This window comes from Rhinolophus sinicus, chromosome 17, assembly GCF_057876585.1.
Source record: "Rhinolophus sinicus isolate RSI-liver-muscle chromosome 17, RSI-T2T, whole genome shotgun sequence".
Taxonomy (NCBI): Eukaryota; Metazoa; Chordata; class Mammalia; order Chiroptera; family Rhinolophidae; genus Rhinolophus; species Rhinolophus sinicus.
This window is the reverse complement of record NC_142517.1, coordinates 40403756-40420615: the sequence shown is the minus strand read 5'-3', so window position 1 is coordinate 40420615 and position 16860 is coordinate 40403756. Positions and strand designations below refer to the sequence as shown.

Here is a 16860-nt window from a genome sequence, read left to right as displayed (position 1 = left end):
CAATAGAAATTTAAAACTATGAAATCTGTCACCTGTATTTCTGAGCCCATAATTCTACAACAACATCAATCTGTTGATGATACTTGGCAACGATTTTACATGACAGCAAAATAGTTAAGTCCGTTTTGGCTTAATGTTTGTATAAATTTTAAGCAACTTTGAATATTTACAATTTAATGTGAAGCAAGAAAATTTGAATGAATAAGTAATGCCAAAAATATTATTTTAATTTTGTGACTCACATTTTTCTAAAGAAAATAATTATCTAAATAAATACATTTCAAACATTTTGGTTAAAATTTAATAACAATATTCAAAATATTTCTTGCATTTAAAAATTATGTTTCAGCTTTAAAAACAGTTCTTAATGTTCTGTTTATTGTAGGACATTTTACATTCAGAAAACTGGCTGCTTTAATTATAAAACTAGTGACTAACACTCATTCACAATGACTTTATCACGACTTAGGAACAGTAATAAAACCTAGAACTGCTTTATCTTCCACAAAGTTGATACTACATTAATTTAGAAAAAAAGAATAAGGCTTTGCACTTTGTCTTTCTAAATCATTTCCTGAAATTAATATAGATGTCAGTTATGGTATAGATAGGCATATTTATTGACAGATAAGATTAGATCAACAGAGGGATAGATAGATATAAATGTGGCTATCACTAAAATAGAACGTTTTGTTTCGTTAAGTGAAGTAATGCATATGACAGATTCCATTCATACCTTATTTTGTTATCATTTCTATTTCTGTTTTTATCTTTTGTTTAATAGATATAATAAAAAACAGTTTTTTTGATTAAACAATATTTCAGATGGTAAACAATTCTTTTTATTGGTTTACATTGGCAGTTCACAGTTTAAAAGTATAACCACATCGGGCAAAAACTGCACGTAGACTGTTCTGGATTTGAAGACTTTTTGCTTCTAACAGATTTTTATTTGAAGTTATGGAGCAGGATCTACATTTACTGACAATTAATAATTGAGAGGGGGAAATATGGGCAAAGGAATTCCATGAAATAGATTTTATATTTTAGTGTCAGCTTAATGTCTTGCTCAGCATTTTTAAATTCTCTTAGAAAGATAACTCTCTATCCGTTACTTTATGATAGTTCAATCATCTTTATATTATGGATGTCACTATTCTCATTCCATGAAATATCACACATTTATTTCCAATAGACCTTTTCCTCACTGACCAGAATTGGAACCTGTGTTTTTGACTGAAAACAATTGGCACATTTTATTTCTACAATACTTTCGCACAAGAGGTATTTAAAAATACAGAGCTGATATTTTTCCTAAGTCCCTGGGCTTATAAACTCATAATATTAAAGCTTCATCAGTTTCATCTTAGATGAGACTTGCCTATAAATACGTGCTGTGTTTTCTATGTTAGTTACCTCTAGGTCTTCAAAAATCCTACTGGTCTAGAAAAATGACTCTGAGACAGTCATGTTTCTGTTGTGTTTTTTTTGTTGTTGTTTTTTTCAAAAAAAGACAAAACAGCAATAAACATTTTAGCTCTTTAATGAGCAAAGATCATGTTTCTTAGCATTGGACTAATAGTCATTATCCAGATTATCTTTATTTCACGCAATGACCAGTGATGTGGCCAAGATGTACAAAGTTGTTTCCATCAAGTAGTATACAATTTTTTTTTTTGTATAATAAGCTTTCATTCTTGAAAAAGAGTAACTGAAAAGAAAGGTTTCTGTTACTGCAGTTAGTTTGTCAGAGAAAGTTCTTTGCATTATCTTACAAACTATCAAAATTGCTAGTCATCTGAAAAAATGTAAAAAAAAATCACATAACTTTAGTCTAATAGAAATATAGTACAGGTAAGAGAGAAAGTATTTATCAGGATGTGCTCTTAAGTCCATCTCATTTTTTTTAATATAAATGTACATCTGATTACATATACAAACATTTGGAAAGGTCTGTGATATACTGTTACTGGTAAACAACAGGGGGATGAAGAGTTTTCCAAGGTCTTAGAATACTCATTTAAAATCACACATACGTGTAAGACTAAAATCCTCCAGGTGTTGACTCCCCTACATTCTACATTGTACTCTACTGAGATTGCGCGAGTAAATTCCAGTGAATGAACCTCAGTGAAAAAGGTAAGTATGTGAGGACGGACATAACTTTATATTGAATTATTATTAGTAAACATTTTTGTCATGCAACATGAGTAAATCAATTAACTGAGAACTGTAACCAGAGTGGTAATTTGGGGGCATCCTCATATCATAAAAGACTGTTGCAAGTAACTCTTTGGACACACTTCACCTTACCAAAAGGAATAAAATACAGAGTAACAAAAACCACAGAAAATTATAGATTCCATAACACATCCAATTAGGGTTATCTTTCTATAAATTATTTAGATGGGAATGAAAAGAACATAGAAAACACAGAAAAAAAATTTTTTTCTGGGATTCATATCAGCGAGTATTCACCACTATACCTATAGATTTTTTTCAAATATCTTTAATAACTAATTCCTTCTATTATCAAAACTACTGTGAATTATTTAATTGTAATTACTTTTGCCCCTTAAAATCTTCTTTAGGGTCTGCCAATTGATGGAGGAAGCTTCTATTAAAAAATCCAATGGGATGAGAAGAATTTTAATTACGGCTTAATCAGCAGCACAGCCACCAAGCATATAAATTATCATGCACATCGTGCTAAAAATATCCAGTTTCCTTTATCCCCACCACTTTATACTGACAGCACTTATGTGATAATGTTGTACCTGCCAGTCTTTAAACTTCTTTGTTTTACTGGCAAATTTCAGCATGAGCCTCTGCTAAGGCCATTAACAGCATTGGTGCTTTGTGTACTTATCCAAATATGTAAATATGGTCTACACAATAAAACGGCTCCAAATAAAAACTGGTGAAAATTATCTGACATTCCATTGGTGTGTCCCTTGTGCATATTCATGGTTGGTTTTTCATTTTTATTTTTTATATTTCAGACAAAGTTCTTTCCTGTTTGGTGTTCCACATGCCTAATTCCATTATGTAACATAAATCTTCAAAAATTAATTCTTGAATGTGAATGAAAAGTATCATTCAGAACAATTGCTTCAAGCAATTGAAATTCATTTTTAGAGTTGATTTGTGTATATATGTACAATTCGTTTTTTTCAAAACCCCCAAAGTTCTTGATATGTATATTCACATAATGTTCCTCCTTATTTAAATAGTAAGAGTCTTGTAGGTTGAAAGCCAAGGAATCTTCAGTAATCTTTTACTGCAATCCATCAAAAAATAGAGTTTGTTTCTCTTATCTGGCTATACCCTGGTTGTTGAATGTGAATGGGGGTGGGGATGGGGATGGGGCAGAGTATTGTTCTGTCCTCCAGTAAAAGTATTGAATGTGTGTAAGGGTTGAATCCCTGGTATAGTGTTGGGAATCATTGTAATGGTGTTGGGTGTCATTAAGGGAACATCATCAGGTGACCTCCTCATAGCTAGTGTGTAATCTGGGGGACAGGCGGTCCGAAGAACCACCTCATGTGGATGGATAGACTCACATTCATGATCCAAATCAGTGTGCTTCATTTGGAGGGACATGATTTCCTCTTCTTGTGCATGGGTCAGATCGTTGGTTGTGGTACGCTGAGGGCTGCATCTCCTATGAACATCATGTCTCCTCTTATCCTTTTTGTAGTACAGGGCTGCAAAGGCCAAGATGTTCAGAAACAGCAGTGATGCTCCAACTGCTATAGTGACGCTCAGCTCTGTTGAATAGTCCCTTTGATCTACTGAGAATGGACTCGGTTGTTGTTTGGGATCATCCTGCTTGGCAGTGGGAAAGGCTGATGTGACAGGTACAGAATTTTTTCTCGTAGGTCTGAAAGTGATGTCAGTTGATGGCACTTTAGTTGTTGTCGAGGTATACTGAGAAATGTCATTGAGATTATGCAGATGAGGTACCAGCTCCAACCACAGGTTTACCTTATTGGCTCTGTAATGTTCTTTAACTCTTGGTTTTAATCCAATATGAAGATAAAGTTGATCTTTCTGGGAATATCTGGTCCATGCTACTTCTTCAAAACGGTTGGGTTTGGTATGGATAAATTTTGTATCTTGAGGGACTGGTTGATTTGGGTCACTAGGAAAGAAAAAAGCAATTATGAGAACAAACTTCTTTTACTCTCTTAATAGAAGTAATACTAGTTTAACATCTAATTGAAGAGGTAATTCAACAAGGCTTTAGATTGTGTTTTTACAACTTGGGTCAATTTAGAAATATAAATAGCATTGCAGGTAGGTTGTCAGATCGAGATAATGTAATGCAAGTAAACCTCATGTTCTTGTTCTCTCTGTCCATTTAGAGATTGCCTGCTCTCTACCCAAAGATTTTAAAATTCATATACCTATGTATTGTCTCACAGGTAAATTAGCAGAGGCAGTGTGAAATAGTGGAAAAGACAGGGTTTGGAATTGGCAGGTGAGGATCTGAGTCCTAGTACTGCTGCATACTAGACATATGAATATTTATATGCGGCTCTTGTAGCCTCAGGTCCATTCTCACAAAATAGAATTAACAGTACTTGACCTGTCCTCCTAACAAGGGAGTTGGGAGGATCAAAAGGCATACAGCACTGTAAATTGGAAATCACTATAAAATAATATTTGTCACTATTGAATAACAATAAGTCCTGTGCAATTAAAATACCGAAATAACTTTTACTGTTGAGTAATGCAATAGAAGTATAAACCTTTCTTAATAAACTTCCAGAAAGTAAGAACTAATAAAGCAATGATTTTTGAAATACCATACTATATCATTTTGGGGAAAAAAAGGAACTTAATGTATTTCTAGTATCAATCTATTAAATCATTTGGACACAAAATGTGCATTATTTTTCAATGCTTAAAAGGATATTTCTATTAAGTTATAGGAAACTTTATTCCTTAAGTACATACCCAGTTTTAGCAAAATTTGTCCAGTATGTCATTACAACTGCACTCAGCATCACATCATTTTTGGAGAAATTGCAAGGAAATAACTCTGTAGGTCCAATCATGGGGATTCCTAGTACGTAGGGAACCTCATCTCCATGAGCTGCATCAGCCCAAGCTGGAACCTGATCTGTTTGGCAATGATGGTAAAAGGCATAGAAATATGTAGGCGAACCAAAATTTGAGTGAAGATCTGCTGTAGCTACAGCTGGTGCCACCCACTGATGGTCTGTAAACAAAGCCAATAATGTCTTCCTTCTGGTTTCAGGGTTATGACGGTCAGCCCAGTCAGTGTACATGAATTTAATGGTTTCTCTCAAAACATCTTTTCCTTCTGGATATCCATATAAATTATCAACAAAATTGGAAACAGCAAAGTCAAAATCACTAGCTGATATACCATCATCACTATCTACTATATTTTCAACAAATTTTAATCCTTCTCCTTGATTAACTCCTAACATTATATCATAGTTGAGAAACTCTCCTTGCTCCATCAATATCTGAGGATCGTCTGGTATTACATCACCATCAATCACAGGTCCAAAGGCTATGTGGTATCGTGCTGGTTGAATATCTTGGTCAACAAGTTCTTTGTAAGGCTTCTTCTGTAGGCATTCCACTAACTCTACTGTATCTGAAACATTGCAACCAACTTTTGTGGCCAACATTCTAGCATATTTTGCAGGTTGGAAACTAACAGCCCAGCTGGAAAGGGCTGTTCCACTTTGAGCTATTGCTCGTTGAAAAAGTCCTATGGGAAAACAACAGAAAGTTTCAGGTGACCTTTGATATTAATAATGTTGTGGTAAAACAATAACATTAGATATTTTAGACGTGTGTATAAAAAAACCCAGATACAACTCGAGAAAAGGGAGATAGAGACATTTTTGCTTAAGAGAAGATACATAAAGTCATCCCCAGGGTATAATGAATCAGAGAGGTGGACAAAGTCTTCTGCTTTGAGTGACAACCTCTTTAGCGATCAAGAAATATAAATTGTGCAGTGTCTCAAAAAGGCAGTAAGGAAAGGAAGAGGGCGTGTCCATACCAGTGGCAAAAAGCACCAAGTATGTTTTGGCTTTGCATGTAAACAGCTATGTTATCATCATAGCTAACTAGATGGGGTCAAGTCTCTCCCCTTTAACTCTTCATCAGGTTCTGTGTTGTCTTATGAGGATATTTCCCTCAATTTTACTGCATGTATCTTCCTTCAAAATGTCTCTGTATATTCGTTTTAATTAGGTTTTATTTTCAAATGAATTGTTGAGAGCTCACACAACTACTGGGGTTGGGGGTTTGTTAATACCCTGGGGATGGCCCTGAAGGCACACAAAACAGAGTATCACTTTAGACATACTCTTTCCCAGCTCTTCATGTCAGACATAGTATGCTGAATATTCATCTTTCAGAAGAAGATATAACATTTGAAGTGTTTTCGCTAGGTTAAAGAAAAATACATCAGCAGAAGGATTTAGTGGGAAGTGATTTAACTTTTTCCAGTGTTGAATGTGCACTGCTACATTTTATCATAAAAGATGAAAGATGAAAATTGTATGGTCCACTGCTTTTCACTTAATTGCGTTTAAGAATTATGAATTATGGTCCCATATGCAGTATGATTAGAGCTGCATGCCATTGAAATTTATAAATGCACTTTATCTACTCATTAAGGTATTTTCAAATAAAATCCTTGCTTTAAAAATATAATGTTTCTATTTTCTTTTTAAAAAATTACATTTGTTATCAATTTACAAAGACAGCTTTATAGTTTGGTTATTTAAACACATGCTCAGTTATTCACATCTGTTAATGTGATAAGAACAGTTCTCACAAAGGTGCTAAAGCAGTGTCTGAATTACAAGCAAAGTTTTAGATTTTTCTCCAACCATGAATATGTATTAAAAATTCAGTCTGTAATATGTTCTTGGATAATTCTAAAAATATTCAAAAAGTCAAACATTACTTCTTTAAATTTGTTTTGGTTTTTGACATCTTTATGAACATGCTTTTAGTTTGCTAGAGCAAATATGGTAGAGTGAATGATATAAATATAGATAATTAAACAATTATATAGTCTACATGTTTGTCAACACTTGCTCAAGGAAATAACATACTAATTTAAAAATTTACAATTAAAATAACCCTGATGATTTCTATAATATTCTTTCTAATTTCAGGGGCTCAATGACATTAACTAAATATACAAGAAAAGATTTTCGGGAAAATATACATCACTAAATATAGTCTGAGATGGCGTTGAGAAAACCATATATTTTATCATTAATGAGAATGCTTGTTATGTATATGCAAGTAGTGGTTGGCTCCAGGTAGATACAGGCCTGAGCACTGCTGCAGCCCTGGAGAGTTTACAGACTTTAAAGTCTATGTTTGCACTAGAGATAGAATTAGCCCAATGATTTTAAGACATCTGAGCATCTCCTGGTCAGCTTCGTATGTGGAGATAAGCTTAGGATTAGACCAAACATAAGTCTATTTGTATGGCCAAGCAAGAACAAACCTTAAAGAGGGTGACAGAATGATATATTTTTAACTATTTGCATAGCCATTTGCTACTCATCGACTGACAAAGAGCAATGCTAGTCGATGAACCAACTGATTCATCTCTTTATTGAAATCTAGTTTCATACTGGCTGAAACTGGCTTTGGTTTTCACCTTACATTTACATAACGTTTTGGAAAATATAAGAGTAAATAAAATTAGAGATAAAATGACCCTAAAAAGTCTGAATAGATGGTCTAATATTAACCTAGATAAACATTGGCATTACTGTACTACTTAGGCTAAAATAATCTAATCTGTTCAGTTAAAAAAAAAAAAGTTTGTTATTTCAAAATAAGCCATTTAATTTCAGACCAAAATCTCTACACAATTAGAAATGTTCTCATATGTGCCATTCTGTCATCTTGAATTAGAAGTTTACTAACATAAACGAGAAATTATAAAAATTATGTCTACAAATTATATCTATAATAATATATGATTCTCCAAGTATATATATTCATTTAATTCCTGGCTGTTATTTTGAAATTCCACATTAATGCATTTTGATACCAAAACAAATATCTGGTGCTTATATCATAAAACACACTCTTACAAATTAAGACGTTTCATGAACAGTGTATACTTTCTTAATATATATAAAATGACAATAAAACAAGCAGAAAATATATGATGGCCTAGGTTGATACATATTCTCTAGCTTCCTATCTCTTATGTATGTATAATGCAGAGAAAGTATCTGCATTTGCAGACTTCAACAAAACACTTCTGTTTTTGTCGTTATTTCAAGTTAATAAATGTCATTTGAATGGGTGACTAAACTCACGGTAAAACGGGAGTCCTTGAAAAACAACATGATAAGCCTTGATTGATTAGGCGCTTTGGAAAAAGGGTATCAAGGCCAGAAAATGGAAACAAGAAAAATATCTCATAAGTTTAAGCAGCCTCAGAGCTCTAAGCTTTGCCAAGCTTTGGGTGGGGAACAGGAGGTGACACTCTTGAAGTTGAAAATAGAAAAAAAGCACAAATTCAAACTTATTTTTCTTTTTAATAAAAAACTCTAGTAGTGACCTTGATGCTTTGACAATTTTGGATCATGCATGCAAAATAATAAAATATCCATTCTCTACTCAGACAAGTGAAAATCTCATTTCCAGGCAAACCAGCTTATAACTGCTTCCTTCTTATTAGCAAGTGATTTTAAATGTCTATTGTCTTGAATATAGGTTATAGACAATCCTTGCATCAAAAAAACCTTGTCTTTGATTTTGATTACTGAATAAACAGAGATGACAGAGCTGTGAACATCTTTGATTTTCCTAAAAATCACCCTTCGGAGAAAATAAAAGTAATGGTAATGCTAACTATGCAGAAGTGTGCTTGAAAGGGCATCCTTACTACAGGAGACAAAAGAGTTCGACAAAAATCTAAACATGCATACAAAAGCTGAAGAAACAAAATTTTAAACAGTTATTGAGTTCAGCCTAACACTTAGTTTGAACAGAGAAATATATACAGAGCATCACATACTACTGATGGTGGTGGCATGCAGACACCAAAATTGTCAAAATTTGCAACCTGCATAATACCTTTGGTTGAATTGCTCCAACGGTTACCTTCAGAATAATGGGATAAAGTCAGCAGATTGACACAAGAACCCCCAGCGCCAGATCCAAAAACAGTGATTCTTAAGGGGTCACCACCAAAGAATCCAATGTTCTCACTAGTCCATCTCAAAGCCTGTATGAGATCAAGGAGTCCATAGTTTCCTTTTGCAGCCTGATCCCCTGTGCTCAAGAAACCTGGAAAACAGAAATAAAAAGACACCTTAGAACACCCTTTTGAGTTGACATGAATCAAATAGGCACTAAATTTAAACACAACTGAAGCCTGTGTTCATCAAGGTAAGTACAAGTTCTTTAGTAAAAAAAAAAAAAAAAAAAAAAAAAAAATATATATATATACATATATATATATATATATATATATATATATATATATATATATATATATCCCACCAGAATAGAATAATTTACCTTAGAGAGAACAGTAGAGACTAAAATCTGAAAAAAATGGCATTTATCTTCCCCAAGTTATCCATGTAATAGGTAACAGGGGGCAAATAAAGAGAATGAAAGCGTTCTGAAAGATCTCAGGAGAGACATTCTAGAGGCCAAGTTACTTGGTGGAGGTATTTGGGATAGTGTTATGGGGCATATGAGAATGTGCTTTTGCATAAAACACTGTGTCAGTCCTCAGGTTGCTAATGGTCTAATATGGTTGGAATTTAAGGTATGTGTAGCAGAATGGCAGGATGTGAGGGTGGAGAACATGTATATTTTTCTAAAATTTGTGCATAAAACGATACGCAACTCTTTACCTGTATGTGTATATACATGTGTTTTTTGTTGTTTTTTTTTCAATCAATGATGGTCCATGGTTAAGAAAGAATCACTGTGTTAGAGGCAATTGGAAACCACATTTTAGAATACCTTAAATGCTAAACTGAGGAGATTTGCGCAATTAGAAACTATGTAGAATAATTGAAGATTTTTGATAAGTTCTGACTCATGTTTTTGGAATGTTTAAAGCTCTGCTTTATAGTGAATCTGAAAATGAAGGGAAACATATGTTGCACAATAGAAAGGATGGAGTTAGGGTTTATAGGGATCTGAACTGACAACGTGGCAAAGGCAATTGAAAAAAGGAGATAGAAAAAAAAAACACAACTGTGGCAATAAGAGCTGAATGACTTTCTAATGCAGCAGGTTCTTGAATAACACTGTTTCATGCAATGTCATTTCATCATAATGATGAGATGCCATAGGAACTGAACTCCTGTTTATATCAATTAGCATTTGGTAAAATTGGTTTCATTATACGTCACTTTGCTTAAAGTCGAAGAACCTATAGACGACATTAAGAAGAACTTACCGTATATGGAAGTTGTAGAGAGAAGAGTCGAAGATATTACTTTAATAATACTTTGAACATATTCATTCATTTCGCTGTCAATAGATTTTTTTTCAAGACAGTAAGTTTATTGATCATAAAAGATTGTCAAAAAGACTTTCCACATAAATTTTCCTAAGTGTTGAAAAAAGGCATTTTAAAGATGTTTCAATTATATAACTGAAACAGTAGGCAACTACCAATTACACTGCACCTATACATTATTTTTTTAATTTATTACATTTATTGGGGTGATATCAGTTAGTAAAATTATATAGGCTTCAAGTGTACATTTCTTAGTATATCATCAACTTATTGCAATTGTGTGTTCTCCACTCAGAGTCAGTTCTCTATGACAATATATTTGACCCCATTATCCTCTTCTAATACCCTCCCTCCCCCCTTACCGCCTGGTAACCACAAAACTGTTGTCTGTGCCTATGAGTTTTTGTTTGTCTTATTCATTTTTGCTTTTAGTTTTATATCCCACATATGAGTGAAATCATGTTTCTCGACTTTTGCTGTCTGACTTATTTTGCTTAGCATGATAATCTCAAGATCCATCAATATCGTTGCAATTGGCAGTATTTCATTTTTTATTGTGGCCGAGTAATATTCCATTGTACATATGTACCACATCTTTATCCAATTGTCTACTGAAGGACACTTTTGTTGTTTCCAAGTCTTGGCCCCCATGAATAATGATGCAATGAACTTGGGGGTACATATGTCTTATGGATAAATGTTTTTTACATTTCTTTAGGTTGATACCTAGGAGAAGGATTGCTGGGCCATATGGTAATTCTTAATTTTTTGAGGAATCTCCAGTGTTTCCATAGTGGCTGTACAAATTTATATTCCCACCAGCAATGTATGAGGGTTCTTTTTTCTCCACAGCCTCTCCAACACTTGTTATTACTTGTCTTGTTGATAATAGCCATTCTAATAGGTGTGAGGTGGTATCTCATTGTGTTTTTGATTTGTATTTCCCTAAGAGCTAGTGAAGTGGATCATTTTTTCATATATCTGTTGGGCGTTTGTATGTCTTCTTGGGAGGACCTCTGCCCATTTTTTTAATTGCATTTTTTTCTTGTTGAATTGTATGAATTCCTTTGGATACTAGCCCTTTATTGGAAGTGTCATTTGCAAATATCTTCTCCCATTTGGTTGGTTGCCTCTTTGTTTTTTGATGCTTTCTTTTGCTATGCAGAAGTTTTGTTTTGATATAGTTCCACTCAGTTATTTTTGCTTTTTCTTCCCTTGCCTTGAGACCAAATTCATGAAATCCCCTCTGAACCCAAGGTCCATTAATTTGGTATCTATGCTTTCTTCTAAGCAATTTATTGCTTCAGGTCTTATATATAGGTCTTGGATTGATTTTGTTTAATTTTGGTATATGGTGACAGATAGCAGTCTAGTTTTATTCATTTGTACTTGGCTTTCAAATTTTCTCAGCACCATTTATTGAAGAGGCTTTTTTTTCTCCATTGCATGTTTTTTGGCTCCTTTGTCGAAAATTATCTGACCATATATGTGTAGGCTTATTTCTGGGTTCTCAATTCTGTTCCATTGGTCTGTGTGTCTGTGTTTTGCCAATACTATGCTGTTTTGATTATTGTCACTTTGTAGTAAAAATTGAAGTCAGGGAATGTAATACCTCTGGCATTGTTCTTTTTTCTCAGGATTGCTTTGGTTATTTGGGTCTTTTGTAATTCCATACAAATCTGATGATTTTTTTGTTCTATCTTTAAAAAATGTCACTGGGATTTTGATGGTGATTGTATTAAATCTGTATATTACTTTGGGTAATATGGCCATATTAGCTATATCAATTCTTCCAATCTATCACTACATAATTTATTTCCATTTCTCTGTGCCTTCTTCAATTTCTTTTAATAATGTCTTAAGTTTTCAATGTATAGGTCCTTCATATCCTTTGTTAAATGTATTCCTATGTATTTTATTCTTTTTGCTGCAATTGCAGAAGGAATTTTTTTTTCCTTTTTTTTTTTTTTTTGAAATTTCATTGTTAGTATATAGGAATGCAATAGATTTTTGTACATTGATTTTGTATCCTGCAACTTGACTGTGTTTATTCTTTCTAATAATTTTTGGTGGTTTTCTATATAAAGAATCATGTCATCAACAAAGAGTGACAATTTTATTTCTTCATTTCCAATTTGGATGCCTTTTATTTCTTTCTCTTACCTGATTATTCTGGCTAAAACTTCCAATACTATGTTGAATAATGGTGATGGCAGGGGGCCATCACTATGATTGTTCCTGATCATAGAGGGAAAGCTTTCAGTTCTTCACCGTTAAGTATGATATTAGCTCAGGGTTTATTGTATATGGCCTTTATTATGTTGAGGTACTTTTCTTCTACACCCATTTTATTAAGTGTTTTAATTATAAATGGATATTGTATCTTGTCAAATGCTTTTTCTTCACTTATTGATATGATCATATAATGTATATCCTTTATTTTATGTGGTGTATCACACTGATTGATTTGCATATGTTGAACCATCCTTGTGCACCTGGAATGAATCCTATTTGATTGTGATGTATAATCTTTTTAATGTATTAGATTTGCTAGTGTCTTGTTTAGGTTTTTGCATCTGTACTCATCAGAGGTATTAGTCTGTAGTTTTCTTTTTTGGTGTTATCCTTACCAGGTTTTGTTATCAGGGTAATGTTGGTCTCATGAAATGAGTAAGGAAGTATTGCCTCTTCTTCAATTTTTTGGAAGAGTTTGAGGAGGACAGGTATTAAATTATCTTTGAAGGTTTGGTAGACTTCACTAGTGAAGCCATCTGGTCCTGGGTTTTTGCTTTTGGGGAAGTTTTGGATGTTTCAATTACCTTACTTTTTATTGGTCTATTTAGCTTTTCCAGTTCTTCATGATTTAGTCTAAGAAGGTTATATGTTTCTAAGAACTTTTTCTGTTTCTTCTAGGTTATTGAATTTGTTGGCATACTGTCCTTCATAGTATTCTTGGATGATCCTTTGTGTTTCTGTGGTGTCCATCATAACTTCTCTTTCATTTCTGATTTTTTTTAAAATTTGTATCTCTTCTCTTTTTCCCTTAGTGAGTCTAGCTAGGGGTTTGTCAATTGTACAAATCTTTTCAAAGAACCACCTCTTTGTTGCATTAGTTTTTTTTCTATTGTTTTTGTTCTGTATTTCATTTAATTCTGCTCTAATTTTTATTACTTCTTTCCTTCTGATGATTTTGTGTTTCATTTATTGATCTTTTGCAAGTTCTTTAAGCTGTAATGCTAGGTTATTTATTTGGGATTTTTCTTGTTTCTTGAAATAGGCCTGTAACAATCTAAATTTCCCTTATTACTGCTTTCACAGCACCCCAGTAATTTTGATATGATGTACAAGGTGTGATAAAAAATAGGGTGAATATTTAAATAAAAAACATTATCGTAATAGACACATTGTCAATAATCCTCCTCAAAATACAACCCCTCACTCTGTACACACTTATCCTGTTGTTCTTGACACTTTCTGAAGCAGTTCAGGAAGTCCTCTTTCATGAGTACCTTTAGTTGCACTGTCATGGTTGCCTCGCTGTCCTGAATAGATTCAAAACTGTTTCCTTTCATGGTCATTTTGACTTTGGGGAAAAGCCAGAAGTCACACAGTGCCAGATCCAGCGAATAAGGTGGATGAGCACACACCATAATATTTCTGGTATAGAAATTGCTGTACCAGAAGCAATGTGTGACACAGAATGTTGTCATGATGGAGGATAAAGTAAAGACACTTATGAAAGAAGACTTCCAGAACTGCTTCAGAAAGTGGAAGAATTATGAGATAAATGTGTTCAAAGAAAGGGGAAGTAATTTGAGGAGATTTAATGTCAGTGTGTCTTCTACTGTAATGATTTTTTAAATTTAAACATTCACCATATTTTTCAATCACACCTCATATTTTTATTCTCATTTGACTCTGTGTATCTTTTGATCTCTCTTTTGATTTATTCTTTGACCCAGTCATTCTTTAGTAGCATGTTTAATCTCCACATATTAGTGTTTTTTCTTATTTTCTTTTTGCAGTTGGTCTCCATTCCAAAGCATTCTAGTCAGAGAATATGGTTGGTATGATTTTATTTTTGAATTCATTAAACTACCTATCTGTATTTTCTTGCATCTCTTTGAGTGTTTTCAGAACTGCAATCTTGAATTCACTGTCATTTATGTCACATATTTCCATGTCTTTAAGTTCATTTTCTGGAGATTTTTAAAATTTCTTTCTGAGCTGCCTTGTTATCTTGGTTGTTCATTATAATTGATGGATTATTCTCTTCCTAGGCATCTACAGGACTGAGTTCTGCAGCAGGTTGACATGAAGAGATCTTTCTTTTGTTTTTCAGTAGGTAGCACTACAGCATTTTATTTTCTCTTGAGCTGTTGTGGCTTCTCATGGTGGAAGATTCCCTGGGGAGATGGGCATCTCCTCTGTGACCAGGCCACCTGTGTCTCAGGGCAGGATTCCTCTAGTGGAATATGGTACTAGAGCCCCTAAAATCCCTGTGCAACCCATGCAGCCAGATGCAGAGCTGCACTGCCTCAGGGGCCCTGGGTGTTGCCAGCAGAACCAGCCCCCAAAGGTGGAGGTGTGGTGGGCTAGCAGAGGCCACTGGTGTGTTTTTGGCTTTGTACTCCTCTGAGTAATGGCAACTGCCAGACCACAGATGCCTCGCCCCATATCTGCACCCTTGTCACTAGACTGGCTGCGGTGTGTGTCTGTCACTCAGGAACTGTCTTTTCAGTTCTCAGGACTGTAGATATTCTGCTCTTTAACCTGACACTGCTACAATTTTTTCTGGGGCCTGCTGTGAACTCTGGGATGCTGAAGGGGAGGTGCTCAGGCTCTGTGGCTTTGTTTTCTGCCTGGCAGTGAGGGCTGCTAGACCACAGCTGTCACACTTCTGTATTCAGTCTCTGCCCCGAGGTCTCTGCCTCCACCGCTGGGTTTGGCTATATTATATGTTGATCACTCAAGCAGAAAAGCATGGGGCCACAGAGAGTTTACCTGCAGCATGTATCCTCCCCTTTCCCAGAACCACAGTGAGCTCTGAGTGGCGTCAGTGGCAGTGAACTCCAGGCTGTGTCCATGCACCCGTCTCTGTTTTGTTGTTCCCTCTTTTCTTGTTCACCCTGGTTTGCCCACCTTCATATGTTTTGATGTACAGATCTCTCAGATTTGTTTGTGTCTTGTTCAGGGAATCCTTTGTTGAATTATAACTGTTTGACTTCTTGTAAGTTCAAGGGGCGAGATCAACAGTCCCCAAATTCCCAATATTTTCACCATCTCCAAGGTAAACAACTGAGACTGATTCTTCTATATTATATTCAACTTCAACATTTGTGACTCCTTCCAAATGGAACTAAAATACTTATTTTAACCATTTCTTCTGAATCTAAATAGTAACACAGAGAAAAAGGCCCTGATTTGCTTAGTTTTGAATTACGTACACTATTCCCTTACCAAGAATGACCCAAGATACTGGGGAAAAAGGAACTCCCAGACCCAGCTTTCCCATGTCATCTCCTTTATTCTGTACCCCATCTTAAGGCTGTAAATGCTCATTCTTATTGGTCTGCATCGTAAAAGCTTGTCTAACATTCCCTGAAGTAGGCTGTTGTGTATTTCTTTTCTATTTGAATTTGGACAACAAACCTGATATCCTAACTGACAAAATTCCTGTGCTTTATGAATAAGTGCTCTCACAAAGAAGTGAAAAAGGAGAAGTCTCCCTTTTAAAAAGACTATTTAAGTAAACCACATCATTCATTTCTAATTGTTCTTATTATGCAGCTATGTGTCTAATGATTTAAATGCATAATTTAATTCAAAGCATGATATTGAGGGAGCCTGGCTACCATATAAGAAAAGCCTTCTGGAACTATATAGTTCAGAACTATACCATATAGTAGCTTCAGGAATGATAACAACTATAAAGACTGTACAAATTTCTAACTGTCTAATGCATATTTTGGTCTCTTTCATGTGCTGCCATTGTAATGTAAATATGGGTATGGGTGTGTGTCTACTTTGTAATTTATAAATTGTATCTATACTTTGTTCATATTCTTTATTTTCTCTAGACTGCAGGCCTGCTCCAAAATACTCCAAAATGGCCATTCTACCCATGTTTGCTGAATAAAGGCAGGCGTTACTATGTTACAATTCTGTTACTACATGGGAACCAACAATCAAACTTTCCAAATGAAAGAGTTCTATGTGTCTTTCATTGATGGCAGTAATGGAGTAGGAATGTATGAGATAACCCTCTCAGCAGCCCATCTGTGGGGGAAATGCTCTTAGACATAGAATGTGTGGCAATAACCTTTTTTAAAGGGAAAAAA

General features: G+C 34.5%; 1 protein-coding gene across 12 annotated transcripts in view; it reads right to left on the bottom strand.

The window, feature by feature from the left end:
- Positions 1 to 206: 206 nt before the first annotated feature.
- NLGN1 (neuroligin 1) overlaps positions 207 to 16860 on the bottom strand; it is a 773311-nt gene continuing 756657 nt past the window's right edge. For 9 of the 12 annotated variants that reach the window (XM_074328041.2, XM_074328051.2, XM_074328067.2 and 6 more), the window contains 3 exons: positions 9112 to 9324; positions 4963 to 5752; positions 207 to 4144 (listed from right to left, as the gene is read on the bottom strand). In XM_074328041.2, the coding sequence (XP_074184142.1) occupies positions 3322 to 4144; positions 4963 to 5752; positions 9112 to 9324 (1826 nt within the window). In that variant the 3' untranslated portion in view covers positions 207 to 3321. The remainder of the gene's footprint in view (positions 4145 to 4962; positions 5753 to 9111; positions 9325 to 16860) is intronic. The other 3 variants (XM_074328056.2, XM_074328075.2, XM_074328085.2) reach the window with 1 other exon arrangement.